The sequence below is a fragment of the Myotis brandtii genome, unplaced genomic scaffold (assembly GCF_000412655.1).
Source record: "Myotis brandtii unplaced genomic scaffold, ASM41265v1 scaffold160, whole genome shotgun sequence".
In the NCBI taxonomy this organism is placed as follows: Eukaryota; Metazoa; Chordata; class Mammalia; order Chiroptera; family Vespertilionidae; genus Myotis; species Myotis brandtii.
In genome coordinates, this window is record NW_005355833.1 from 155,273 (window position 1) to 169,061 (window position 13,789).

Here is a 13,789-nt window from a genome sequence, read left to right on the forward strand (position 1 = left end):
GCAGCAGCACCCCAGCCGCTCAGCTCCAGGGACTGGGACTGAGGACAGATTCCATCTAAGCCATAACGCTCCCTAAGATGCCTCTGTTTGCACTGGCCAGAGGCTCTTGGGTGATTTGTGGAGAATCAGAAGCTGGAAATGAAGAGGGTCTGAGGCTAAGTCCTGGCTGTCCCAGAGACAGGGCTGCAAACAGCAGCAGCTTGCACTGCCCCGAGCGGCCAGTCCTCCCCTGAGCTGTCCTGCAGGCCCAAGGGGAGGAGGGAGCTCTCCCCACACTTTACCACCCAGATGAGAGGCAGCCACATAAAGGGCTGTGGAGGCATTTGTCGGGGACCATCAGCCTCATTTATATCAGAAGATGGTGCCAGCTGGTGCGAAGCAGGAAGTGAAGGGAGCCAGAGAGGTGCCCCAGGGCAGCTCGGCTTTCCAGATTCAGGCTCCTCTGGAAGCAGGGGTGGGGCCAGCTTCAGCCCAGGTGTCCCCAAGTCCCAAAGACACAGAGCAGGGAGAGGCTGGCTTCAAGCCAAGGCCCCAATGAAGGGCCTGTCCTCTGTCCCTCCTGTCCCTCCTGTCCCTCCTCCCTAGCTAAGGACAGCCCTCACTGATTTTTAAAAAAATCCTCACCCAAGGCCCGCCCAGTGTGGTTCAGTGGTTGAGTGTTGACCTATGAATCAGGAGGTCACAGTCTGATTCCCAGTCAGGGCACATGCCCAAGCTGCAGGCTCATTTCTTAGTAGGGGACATGCAGGAGGCAGCTGATCAATGAATCTCTCATCATTAATGTTTCTATCTCTCTCTCCCTCTCCCTTCCTCTCTGAAATCAATTTTAAAAATATATTTTAAAAATATAAATCCTCAACCAAGGATATTGTTTCCATTGATTTTTAGAGAGAATGGAAGAGAGGGAGAAGGGAAGGAGGGAGGAAGGGAGAGAGGGATGGAGAGAGAAACATTGAAGTGAGAGAGACACATTGATTGGTTACCTCCAGCAAGTGCCCGACAGAAGGTGGAGATCTAACCTGCAACCAAGGTGCATGCCCTTGACTGGGAATGGAACCTGAGACCCTTCAGTCTGTGGGCCAACACTCTTAACAACTGAGCCAAACTGGCTTGGGCAGAGCCACACCGCCTACTACCGGCCTCTGTGGCTCCTGCTTCTGCCCGGGCAGTCCTCTCTCTGGGCACCGTGGGGCTGGGGAAGCATTTGGTTAAATGCAGAGCGTGTGGAGGTGAAATGTTCTCCAGGACAATTCCCCAGGGCCTGTGGCACCGGAGCCTGCCATCCCGGCCTCCAAGGACCGTGTGGCTTTACCCACCCCCACCCCACTCCTCTGAAGGTCTCAGACTCCTCCTTGCTCCTGGGCGTAGGGGTCTCAGGTTAGCCCATTTTCTTTTTTTTTTTTTAATTTTTTTTAAAATTTTTTTTTCTTTTTAATTTTAAAATAGATGAATGCAGAATCATGTTGGGGAAAACAAAGAGACCCCCAAACTAAAAAACACAACAAATCAAAACACTAGTTGCGCAGCTCTAGAGAACTTAATAACAAGTAAATCAACTTTTAAATCAGTTAACTTTGGCGTCTGCATACAAAATGTTTATCAGCATTATGTGCAGCATTTTCAAAACCCCTGTGAGTCCTTATGTCCTGTTTGGTGCACTGAGTTCTGTGGCAAATGTCCTCCCTCCAGCAGGGTTTTTCCCTATAGCATTTTCAATGCTGACTGCCTCGTGTGGTGGACAGAGGCAGGTGACCTGGGTCCTGGTTCTGACTGTCTGTGAGGCCTGGGCTTTCCCTTCTTTTCATCAAAGTGGTCAGCAAAGACGGTTGCTGAGGTCCCAGTTCTTCCACTGTCCTGCCTGGATGACCGGGCTGCAGGTGAGGGTCTGGGCCCCGAGAAGCCCTCTCCCAACCAATGCCCACCCCACCCCTATCTCCAGTTCATACCTGATGGTGTTGTCAGCATCACAGGGGCAGGGCAAGGTGCAGCCTGGGCCGTGCAGGCCCTCGGGGCACAGCCGCTCCTGGCAGCGTGGGCCTTTGTAGCCCGGCTCACACTCGCAGGCACCGGTGCTGGGTGAGCACTGGCCCCCGTTGTGGCAGTCGCAGTGCTGTGAGCACTGGAAGCCGAAGGTCCCGAAGGGGCATTCCTCTTGGCACCTGTGGGACAGCAGAACAGGGCTGAGGCCGTGCCCTTCACCTGCCCTCCCAGATCCACCCAGCACGCACCCCCCACAGCCTCCTCCCCTTCCCTCTCTTCCAGAAAGTACTCGTTGGCATCCCGGCCCGCCGGGACTGTCCGTTCCCCCTTCGTGCCAGGCCCCCCTGGTCCCCCGCACTGAATTTGCACCATCACATTTCATTGATCATAGGCCTTATGTTTTTTTCATTTTTTGATTGCAATAAAACATGTTACATAAAATTTACCACTTTAAGCAGGGGTCCCCAAACTACGGCCCGCGGGCCACATGCAAATACAAATATTGTATTTGTTCCCGTTTTGTTTTTTTACTTCAAAATAAGATATGTGCAGTGTGCATAGGAATTTGTTCGTAGTTTTTTTTAAAACTATAGTCCGGCCCTCCAACGGTCTGAGGGACAGCGAACTGGCCCCCTGTTTAAAAAGTTTGAGGACCCCTGACTTTAAGTATACCGTTCAGTGGCATTATGTACATTCATATTGTTGTGCAACCATCACCACCATCCGTCTTCAGACCGTTTTCCTCTTCCCAAAGTGAAACCTCTCTACCCGTTAAACACTAAACCTTACCTTTTAAAAGTGCATTTTAACATCTCTGAAATCAGTTAAGTCTTATATCTGATGGCATGTCATAGTGCAATTTCCAGTGTTTTTCATTCTTAGCAGAATATAAAATAATGATGCACTTTATAACCGGTGGCATCTTGGATTTGATGAAATGGGGTAATTTCATGTCCATTCCGCATTTGAACATCTCTGAAATCAGTTAAGTCTTATAGCTGATGGCATGTCATAGTGCAATTACCAGTGTTTTCATTCTTAGCAGAATATAAAATAATGATGCGCTTTATAACCGGTGGCACCTTGGATTTGATGAAATGGGGTAATTTCATGTCCATTCTCTGTCTGCTGTTCCGCGTCTTTTGGGCGGGTGTGCGGTCTCCCTTTCTCACGCGGGGGGCGTGTCTCCTCTGCCAGGTGGGCTTTCCCCGGGAGCACAGGAGGCAGCCTCTTTCATCTGACTACAGAATTCCCCTCCCCATCAGACGGGAGACTTCCTCTTCCTTGGACGGAGGGTCCCCTCAAGGCAGGGGCTGAGCCTCTCCCATCCGCTGGTGAGCCCCCCCCCCCAAAAAAAAGGACTAGGCTCTCTCTGTGTCCTGCCTCTGCTCAGGCCTGGTACTTGGAGCTCCCGGCCTAATGGTAATTATTTGACTCGGACTCACAGCCATTGGTTGTGAACCCTCTGTGAGAGGGTGTGACCCCTGCTCCCCAACTCCCTGCACATGCCAGACCCCCTCACCCCACCCCAGGGCTATGCCCAGGGGATGCAATTTCACCGTCACAGCAACTGGACCTGACAAGTTAAGGGGTGAACCCGGGGTACAGAAGTGGGCAACTCCTGCGCCCCAGAGACAAGCAGAAACAGCCGCTGGGGTTTTGGATCATCCTTGTCCCGGCGCTGCTTCGATGGGGGGGAGACGGAGAACCTACAGCTCCGGCGTCTGCTTCCTCATCACAAAAGGAAGGAGGCAGGAGGCAAGGAGGGAAACTGAGGCAGAAGGGGAGGACGCAGAACATTGAAGAGCTGGAAAAAAAATCCCTATATGAATCGCCAGCCCTGTTCTGCCTCAGAATGGATTTTTCCAGGAGTCACTGGGCTTGGCTCCCCTCCGATGTCTCAGCCGGTCAGGGGAAGAAACCCAAGCGCCCTGACCCTTCTTCCCTTTCACTGGAACATTCCTGGCCCCGCCCACCAGCAGGAAGGGCAGATCCCTGGACAGGGAGCCTCCTCTGCAGGGCACTTCCCCACCTGCCATGTTTATGAAGTGATTGACTCCACAGCCCAGAAAAAGGATCTGGAAATGAAATATTGACAACCTAATCCATTTACATAATCAGCCTCTTTTTTTCCGTACTCACAATTTAAATAACTTATTTATTTAGAGATCAAGCAACGACTGCTAATGAATTTTACACAAAGCACGCTAATAACGGGGCCTGCGGAACAGAAGGGTAATCACAGCAGGAATTAGTTTTCTACTTAAACATCCTTCCTTTGCAACATATCAATCTAATGTGTCTGATATTGCCATTAACAACCAGATACATTGCTCAATTAAATTACAAAATGAGCTGCAAAGCCCTCGTTACGTTTTCGTGTTTAATTTGCACTGGATTCTGCCTATCCGGGGAGGCCTGCGTTATTACACCCACTCAGTTTTAATATGCTCGTGATGATGTGGGGTGGGTTAATGCAGCTGTCACCGACAAAATTCATGGAGGCAATTTTACAAAATATTAAACACCAGGCAGCCCGTTGTGGTGGGAAACCCAGTGTTACCCGGTCCTTCTACTGAACTCTTCTCTGTTGTCCGATTGGTGAAGCTGGCTAGAGGACCCTGAGGCTTCTGAGATTTCTCTCCACTCCAAGGTCAAGGGCTGGACCCCAACAAGAAGAGGGATGGATGACTTCTCCATTTGGGACATCCTGGCATTGAAAATGGAGAGTGCCAAGGAAGCAGGGTCCACTGGTGTTGAGTCCAGTCAGCTGGAGCCCTGGGCCTGCTCCTCTCCAACAAGGGGGTTACATTCCCCATCCTGTGAAAGTGGCTGAAACAAAGGGGTCCTGTCCTGGCTCCCGACTTCCCGCTCCTGTCCCTACTGGCTCATCCTGAGAGTCTCCTTCCTGGGGGAGATGGTGAGGATGGGAAGGTGGGCTCAGTGCTTCAGTCCTTCCTCCCCTCCTGCCCGTAGGGACCCAGTCTCTGACAGCGATCATGGCGGGATGGGTCCCCAGCTGTTACACCCCATGCTCTGCGCTTGGGGAGCTCATGGAGATAAACCCTGGCTCACAAAGAGGTGAAAGCAACCCCATGGCCATCAACAAGCATTTGGGGCTGACTCTAGTGAGAGTTGGAGGAGCCCAGTTATGTCGGTCAGAGGCAGAAGGACTCATTGGTTGATTCTGCCCCGTCTCTGCTTCCTAATGTTACCTGGACAGGGGAGGCGGAGGAATGGCAGACAAACGTTCCTCTCATCCCACCTTGTCTGGGCAGAGCAAGCAAATCCAGGGCCAGAGATGAAACATGGGTCCCCAGAACCAGGCAGGGGGTTTGAGGGCCTCCTCTCTCTGCCCAAAGAGAAACATGTGGATGGGAGTGCAAGGAAGGAGGCTTGACCCCAGTCTTGTGGGCAAATGGCCTCTTCCAGCTCTGAGTCTACTCACCACCAGACACTGGAACATTCCTGGTCCCGCCCACTGGTTGTTTCTCATTCTTCCATAGCACCCTATCCTATCATGGCATCCTTCCTACTGTGGCAAATGTGCCCACGCGGTTATTTCCTAGTTATGTGTTTTGTGGATTATCCACTCTGCAAGGCTGGTTTGATCCCAGGACACTGGTGTCCTTGTTCAGTCTGCTTTCAGACCATAGGCCTTCAGAGGATGCCAACTGATGGCAGAACTCACATCAGGAATACAAATCCACTTCTAGAAGAAATGGTGCAAAATGTGTGAAATGAGTTGGCACTCTTGGCTTCTGTGCATTATTGGTGCCATTGCCTCCCTCCAGGAGGGCAGAAAGTAGAGAGTGGATGGTAGGTGCTCACCTGCTCCCCCAGGTGAGTCAATGCAAGTTCAGGGCTCAGGTCCCTGGGCTGGGGGAGGGGCTACATTCAGCAGCCCAAGGGTGAGGAAGGAAGAGTTGATAAATCTCCCTGGCAGGACTCAGAATGCTCTCTCAGAAAGGAATGGGCAAGCTGGCAGGAGGATGCTGTGGGCTGGTAAATATCAGCTGTTCTCTGCAAGGCTGCTGTGCAAATGAGTGACATGAACAGCAAGGACAAGAGTTAACATCATCCTTACCTGTCCCCCATGTATCCCGCTGTGCAGTGGCACTGCCCAGTCACGTGGTCACACTGTCCTCCATGGTGGCAAGGACAGTCCTGGCTGCAGTTCTGGCCAAACGTCCCTGGTGGGCAAGGCTGGGCACACACTGCTCCCTGAAACAGAGGAGGAAAGACAGCATAGGTGGTGCTTCTGAGATGCAATCCAAAGGCCACTCTCTCCTGGAAGTGGCACTGTGGCTACGGCCTAAGGGACCGCCCTGTTTCCTTAGTGGAACTTTCTCCCCAACCACAGAAGCATAGAAAGTTGGACATCATGATACCAAAGCCCCATTTTAGAGATGGGCAGACTGAGGCCAATTTGTTTATCTAGTTATTCAGCACACATTTATTTATTGAGTGGCTGTTACATACCAGGCACTGTTAGACACTAAAGATATAAAAATATGATTAAGACTTGATTTCTGTCCTCCTAGTCTACTGGGGAGAGAGACAAGGTAAAGCAGGGAACTAAAGTATCAGGTGCGAAGTGCTCTCACATTGGTACACAATAAAGTGCTGAGGAAAAACAAAGAGACTATGATTAAACATGGTGATCTGGGAACATACATTTATCTCTACTTCTTTCCCAAACCCACCTAATACCAGAGTAAAGGGGGGGAGATATAAACGTATAAGGACAAAAGGAATGGGGGAGGAGACTATAGAGCAGGGGTCCTCAAACCACGGCCCGCGGGCCACATGCAAATACAAATATTGTATTTGTTCCCGTTTTGTTTTTTTACTTCAAAATAAGATATGTGCAGTGTGCATAGGAATTTGTTCATAGTTTTTTTTAAACTATAGTCCGGCCCTCCAATGGTCTGAGGGACAGTGAACTGGCCCCCTGTTTAAAAAGTTTGAGGACCCCTGCTATAGAGGATGAGAGATGTCACTGTTGGAAGGAAAAGCAGATGGAGGAACAGAACTGCTGAGATTTCTGCTTTCTCAGCAATGCTAAGTGCCTGCAAGGGAGTGTGGGAAGACATCAGGTTGCTCTGTAACCTCAGAAAAGCTCAGGAATCAGAGACAGCAGGAACCTCGGAAGGCCAAGGTGCAGGTGTGATGAAACAGAGTAAGCACTATTTGAAAACGTATGAAAGAGAGAATTAGCCCTAGCCGGTTTGGCTCAGTGGATAGAGCATCGACCTGCGGACCAAAGGGTCCCAGGTTCGATTCCAGTCAAGGGCATGTACCTTGGTTGCAGGCTCCTTTCAAGCCCAGGCCCTGGTCAGGGCACATGCAGGAGGCAACCAATCGATGTGTTTCTCTCATATTGATATTTCTCTCTATCTTTCCCTCTCCCACCCTCTCTCTGAAAATCAATGGAAAAATATCCTCGGCGAGGATTGAAAAAAAGAAAAGAGGGGAGTAGACCCCAGATTTTTGTGCCCTCTTTTCAAATAGACAGATGGCTTCCCAAGACTGGCAGTTTAGCAAGGTTGGCCCACACAGGCTGTGGACACAGGGATTCTAAGCTGAGGATGGGGTCCCATGGGAAACGGGGATCCTGCAGAGCTCTTCCTGTGAAGGATCAGACCCTCTGCTCTCTTCCTTGCTCAGCTCCTAGAATGCAGATTCCCAGACTATACTCCCTGCGGCAGGATTCTGGAGGGTTCCTTTCGGGGACACTGAGAGCTCAGAAGGAAAGACCTACAGATTCTGATATTTGAGGATCCCATCAGTCAACACACCTGGCATCTATCCCTGCACCCAGGCTTCCAGCCAGCTTTTCTGGGGCTCATGGTAAAATCTGAGCAGGTGGCCAAGGAGCACCAGGTATTTGAAATGAGGCTCTAAGATGAAAGAAGATTCTAACATGAAGAAGACTTGTTAGAAGAAGACTTCTAACAGGAAGGCTCTAACATGAAAGGAGACCAAAGCAGACAAATAGACAAAAGGAACAATGCAGGAAGCAAAGAAAACAGAAGAAAAACCTTTGCTCCTCATGAAACGGAACATCCTTATAGTTGTAGGAAGAAATGTGGAGGAAAATGCCAGGAGAAACTAACAGATTTGAGTGTGGTCGCCTTTGGGAGTGGGCAGGGCATGACTTTCCTTTCCCTTAGTATTAGCTGTGTGGTATTATAATTAGGTAACTTTTAAAATATAACAGGAATCTTAGATCTTTATCAAGCAGAAATCCTAGCCTGCTCTTGTCTATTGCTGCCCTTCCAGCCTCTCCCCGGCCAGAGGTAGTTATTTCCCTTATGGAGATCGAGGATTCTCCCACAATTAATTAATCAATTAGTTCAACACACAATTATTAAGCACCGATAATTGCCAACCCTGAGGCAGCTAGTTTAGGCAGGAAAATCCTGCTGACCAGAGACATCTTTCAATATCATTCAATTTACTTGTAATGAATTAAGTGGGAGGCCTTTTAGCTCAGATGTCTCTTGCACACATAAGTCAGACAGCGAGGAGCTGAGAGGGGGGTGAGCGGGGGAAGGAAGGACAGCGAGAGGAGTGGGTGTGTGAGGAGAGCGGCAGGGAAAAGCTACTCAGAGGAGGGGCCCCTCTTCCTCCTGGAGGAGGTGGGGGAGCCCGGGTGTGGCAGGGGCCTGCATTTCTCACTGCACCCCGCAAGCTTAGGGATTCTTGAGGGAGAGAGGAGTCTTTCTGGCCGTCCTCTGAGTCGTCCTCTGCAGCCCTGGGGTGGACAAGGATACTCTGACCCTGAAAAAACATTCTGAGCCTTCTTGAGGGTGGGGAGCGCTTATACCTCCTATCTCCCTATTGCTGAGCACTGTGGGGCCCTCATGTACACACACACACACACACACACACACACACACACACACACACACACACGACAAGACCAAGGCTCCCTGAGGAGCCCACTGGGAAAGTTTGGAGCACAGCGTGCTTCCTTCCAACATTTCCTGGGGGAATCAGGGATCCTTGTGAATGAATGCTTGATATTCCCCAATTGCAGGCAACCCAGGTCTCTAACCCCTACACCCCTCCTTGGGCTTGAGCTCCTGAGGCCTTAAAGAATTTGATACCTTGGAAGACCTGCCGCTGGTGTGGTGGGAAGAACACTGGATTCAAAGTCAGGACTTGGGGTCCAATCCCAGTTCTACCTCTTCCCAGAGGGCTGAGCTGGGACAAGTTATGTGATTGTTCTGAGCCTCAGTTTCTTCATCTATAAAATGGGAATGGTGACCCTGGTCTCCTAGGTGGTTGTAAAGATTAAGTGGGATTAGAGACGTGAAGGATCAGTGTCTTAAAGAGCAGGCCCTTAATTATTTCCACCCAAGCAGACATCTGATGAGGTGGTGTGTGTTAGGAGCCCAGTATAACCTGGGACTGAGAAGAGTGGAAAAGAACCACATAAACTAGTCCATCACTGCTGGTTAGAAGAACAGCCTTTTGGGGAAAAAAGGGGAGGGGCAGAGCAGGCAGGAACGTATCATCTTAAGAGAGGGCTGTGTCCAATATGGTTTCCCTCCTGCTCCTATGAGCTGAATTGTGTTTTCCCAAATTCATATATCCTAACCCCAGTGCCCCAGAATGTGACTGTATTTGGAGACGGGGCCATTACAGAGGTAATAAAGTGAGGTCATTAGGGTGGGTCCTAATCCAATATGACTAATGTCCCCATAAGAAGAGGAGATTGGGACACAGAACAGGGACAGAGGGACCATGTGAGGCAGCCATCTACCAGCCAAGGAGGGGAGCATCGGAAGGAACCAACCCGCCGACACCTTGACCTCAGACTTCTGGCCTTCAGATCTATGAGAAAGTAAATGTCTGTTGTTAGGCCACCCAGCCTGTGCTCACAGACCTAACACACCTGCCCTATGGCCAGCTAAGTGCGTGTCTCCAATTGCAGAGGGACCGTGGGCTGCGTGGCATCTGGGAGGTTGGAGATGTGGTGAGGCGATAGTCCTGCTCCTCTCAGAACCGGTTAGACCTGTTCACTGGTTTTGTCAAAAGCTGGATACCAGCTTCGCTTTAAGAGGACAGTGACTAAACGGAGCAGGAAAAAGGAGAGGGCTGAGATGGTAAAAGGACTCAAGGCCATGCCAATGAGACATCTCAGCCTCTCCACGCATCTGAAGGCGTTTCTAATGATCACTGTGGTCCTGGGCAGCAGAGATGCGGGGCCACAGGCCAGGGCATGGGGCTTCAGAATCATCCTCCTCAAACCCGAGCTTCTATGATTCCACAACCTCAGCTCCAAACACCTCTCCTTGGCCCTCCATGGTAACTGATCCTCCCTCTTCGGGCCTGTTGTTTTCATGTGTGTGAGGGTGTCTGTGCATGGGTACATGCACACATTATAGCCAGCCTCCTCCATCAGACTGGGAACTCCTAATGGGGGTGATCACATCTTCAACCACCACGTCCATCTGCAGTGCCTGCTCTCATCAAGCTACTCACACCTGGTTTCTCTCCTCTGAAAGGTCTGAGAGCTCAGAAAAAGAGAGGAAATAATTCCCCAGGCTCTTTGCAAAGCCGTCCACTGGAATGGGCTCAGCACAGCTGGGCAAGTGAAGTGTCCCATGGGTACACTCAGGGCCTGGTGGCAGGAATCCCCGGGGGGGGCGCGGGTGCTGGAGGGCCAGGTTCCTGGCAGCTCCTCTCCAGCTCTGCACAATGCCTCGGTTCCTTGGGGAGCTGCACTGTGTGAGTGAGCAACTGTAGCCTTTAGATCTGATTGTGGCATCCAGATAACACAAACAGGGGCCAAAGGAAAGTGAGGCCCTGGAGGAGGAAAAAGGGAGGACCCTTCTGCCCAGCACCCTCTCCTTGGCCCCAACCCTCTCTGGGAGGGGCCTCTGGCACCGGGACTCTGCATACCCGAGGGGTATTAATAATTCATACAAATCGGCAAGTTAAATGCTGTGTCAAAAATAGAAATGCAATCGTCTACAATAAAATTAAAAACATAAAGTCCCCAAATCCAAAGCTTCTATTGACAATTTCCTGTCTTCTGGAGGAACAAACCTCTCACTGTGCTGGGGACAAAAACACATCTCTCCATGTGTTGGCTTCCTCCCTTCACCGGCTTCGATCCCTAGCCTCTGTCAGTCTCTCTAGAGTCCTTTACAGCCACAGGGCCTGTTCTCTGGGACCACGTCCTGATCGTCTTGATCTGACCTCACTGCCTGCCGCTGGGCCTCTGAGGGATTCTGGAAGCTGGCTGCCAATAAGAAGGCGTTTCCAGAGCGTGGGTCAGGTGGGAGAGGTGGCAGCAGCCCCTCTGTCTCCTCAGAAGAGACAGAGAGACAGACAGACAGACAGACAGACACCAAGGGTTGGGATTCAGGAGTCAGGAGGCCTGGATTCTAGCTCCACCTCCCTCCTAACCAGCAGTGTGACCTTGGGCAGGTCACTTACCCTCTCTGGGCCTTGGCTTCCTCACCTGGGAAAGGAAGGTATTGATAGACCAGTGGTGTTCAAACCTTTTTAAAGCTGAGAGACCCTGTTTTTATGAGAAGTCTCCCCTAGAACCTCAACAGAGAAAGTACGCATAGATTAAAATGGAGAAGTGGGAGTGTGTGGGCGCCCGAGGCCTAATTATTAGGCTCCCGCCCCCACTCTCACCCTCAAGAAACCCAAGGATTCTGTGAAACACAGAAGGAACTCCTATGGTCTCGATCAATTATTTCCAAATGCAGAGCTGCAGACACAGTTGGCTGCCGCAGAATCAGCTGGGAGCTTATTAAAAATTGAGTTCACTGGGCCCCACAAGGTCTCTGGTGGAGCCTGGGAATCTGCGTTTAACACAGGACCCGCGACTCTAGTGTGCAGCCAGGTTTGGGTGCTGCTGGGCCAGATGATCCCCCAGGTCCTTTCCTGCCCTAAAAAACTCTGGCCAACCTGTACCTGTGTCAATGGGCCCTGCAGGCGTCCCTCCTGTCTGCCCGCTGTGACCTAGACGGGCACAGCCTCCTGAAATATTCAGCTCCTACTCAGCAGCCCTATCCTCTGGGGCTTTGCAAAGCTTCAGACCCTAGGATGAGGCCCCCAGCTGTCACAGAGCTTCCCCCAAACAGGAACGTCAGTGACTCGCTGCTTCTGAGGAGCGTGGGTCTATGGACAGTGAGGAGGGGCACGGGCATGTGGGGCATTTGGCTAAAAGGCGGCTGTGGATTGTCTGTGGCATCCAGATAACACAAACACGTGCAGAGCACTTGACTTTTCAAGGCACTTTGGACATGCACTGCCTCCTCTGAGCCTTCTGCCAGCCACGGCAGCTAAGGAGGGCGGGGCTGCCTGTTATTATGCCCATTTTGCAGATGGGAAGGCAGAGATCAGAGTACCCGAGGGTTTTTATAGGGACAGCATTGAATGTGAGACCTAAATTTAGGCCTGTGAAATTATAAATCCCACTGCCTTCCCACAAGGGTGGTTCCCAGACACGAGACTTGGATTGCTTGAGGCTGCATCAGAATCATCTGGAGCACTTGTTAAAATGCAGATTCTTGGGTCCACAGAATCAGCGTGTGTGTGTGTGTGTGTGTGTGTGTGTGAATGTAGGGGTTGGAGGCTGGGAACCTGAAGTTCTGCAAATGCAGGTGATCCATACCCTGCTGTCTCCCTACCTCTTCCATCCGTACACCATGCCCTTTCTGCCACTTCTGGCCCAGAACCCATGGCAGCTCAAGTGAGTACCTAGGCCCCAAGACAGAGCCCATCTATGAGAAGAATTCAACAACTTTTCACGTGATGGACCACAGGTTCAGAGAAGTCAAGTAACTTGACCCGGGACACACAGCACTTAGATTGTAGACCTGGGATTCAAAGCTGTGTCCAAGGCAGTGTCTAATGATGCCTATGACTATAAATAGGAGGGAGGCTATTTAGGGTGGGAGAGGAATTTAGCCCTCCAGGGTGTTAGTGAATGACATTCGGGCCTCTTACAGTACCCCACCCGGGCCCACTTACCGTCCATCCTGGGGGGCAGGCACACTCTCCAGTGATGTGGTGGCAGGTGCCCCCATTCTGGCAGGGGCAGCGCAGCTCACAGTGAGCCCCGTGGCTCCCAGGTGGGCACAGCTCCTCGCAGCTGCGTGGGGAAGAAGAGGTGTTAGATGCAGCAGCACCAGTGCTGGGCCCAGTGCTACCAGTCCCAACGCTCCAGGGTTCCCTAGGAATTAGTGTACTAGGCACAGGTCAGCTGCGATGCAGTCCTGCTTCCTGCCAGGAGGGGGAAGCAGGGCTCAGACATAATGAACTGGACTGTGTGCCTGGGCCAGGACCTGTGGAAGGACGTAGGTGCTTTCAGCGTAAACACAGTGTTCCTCTGGGAAGGAGGGCTGAGGAAGGCTTCCCTAAGGAGACCTTCCACTTGGGCCTTGAAGTTGAAGTTCGTTTCACTGGGAGAATGGAAGGGCATGGCAGGCGGAGGAACAGCATGGGCACAGACACAGAAGTGGCCATGGATCCTGCCTTTAAGAGTTTGCCTATATTCAGAGAGAGGGAGAATCTGGGGCACACCCCAGGCCAGGCTCTGGAAGGCTCCCAGTTACCACGACAGGCTCATGTGTAGGAATGGGCATGGGGTCGTGGCCTTGGGTCTTAGTCCAGTGGCCCTGGCCTCTGGCTGGAGCTAGCCCTGCAGCTGGCCAGACATAGGGGCAAGGACCATCCTCAATCAGGATCTAGGGCTTCAATGAGTGTGTGTGTGTGTGTGTGTGTGTGTGAGAGAGAGAGAGAGAGAGAGAGAGAGAGAGAGAGAGGGAGAGGC

The 13,789-nt window shown here is 51.4% G+C and overlaps 1 protein-coding gene across 1 annotated transcript in view; it reads right to left on the bottom strand.

The window, feature by feature from the left end:
* The window catches only part of MEGF11 (multiple EGF-like-domains 11), a 270,798-nt gene that overhangs the window by 64,803 nt on the left and 192,206 nt on the right, over nucleotides 1-13,789 (bottom strand). The window contains exons 8-10 of the mRNA XM_014536317.1: nucleotides 12,988-13,108; nucleotides 6,068-6,204; nucleotides 1,947-2,159 (exon numbers count right to left, since the gene is read on the bottom strand). Of these exons, the coding sequence (XP_014391803.1) occupies nucleotides 1,947-2,159; nucleotides 6,068-6,204; nucleotides 12,988-13,108 (471 nt within the window). The remainder of the gene's footprint in view (nucleotides 1-1,946; nucleotides 2,160-6,067; nucleotides 6,205-12,987; nucleotides 13,109-13,789) is intronic.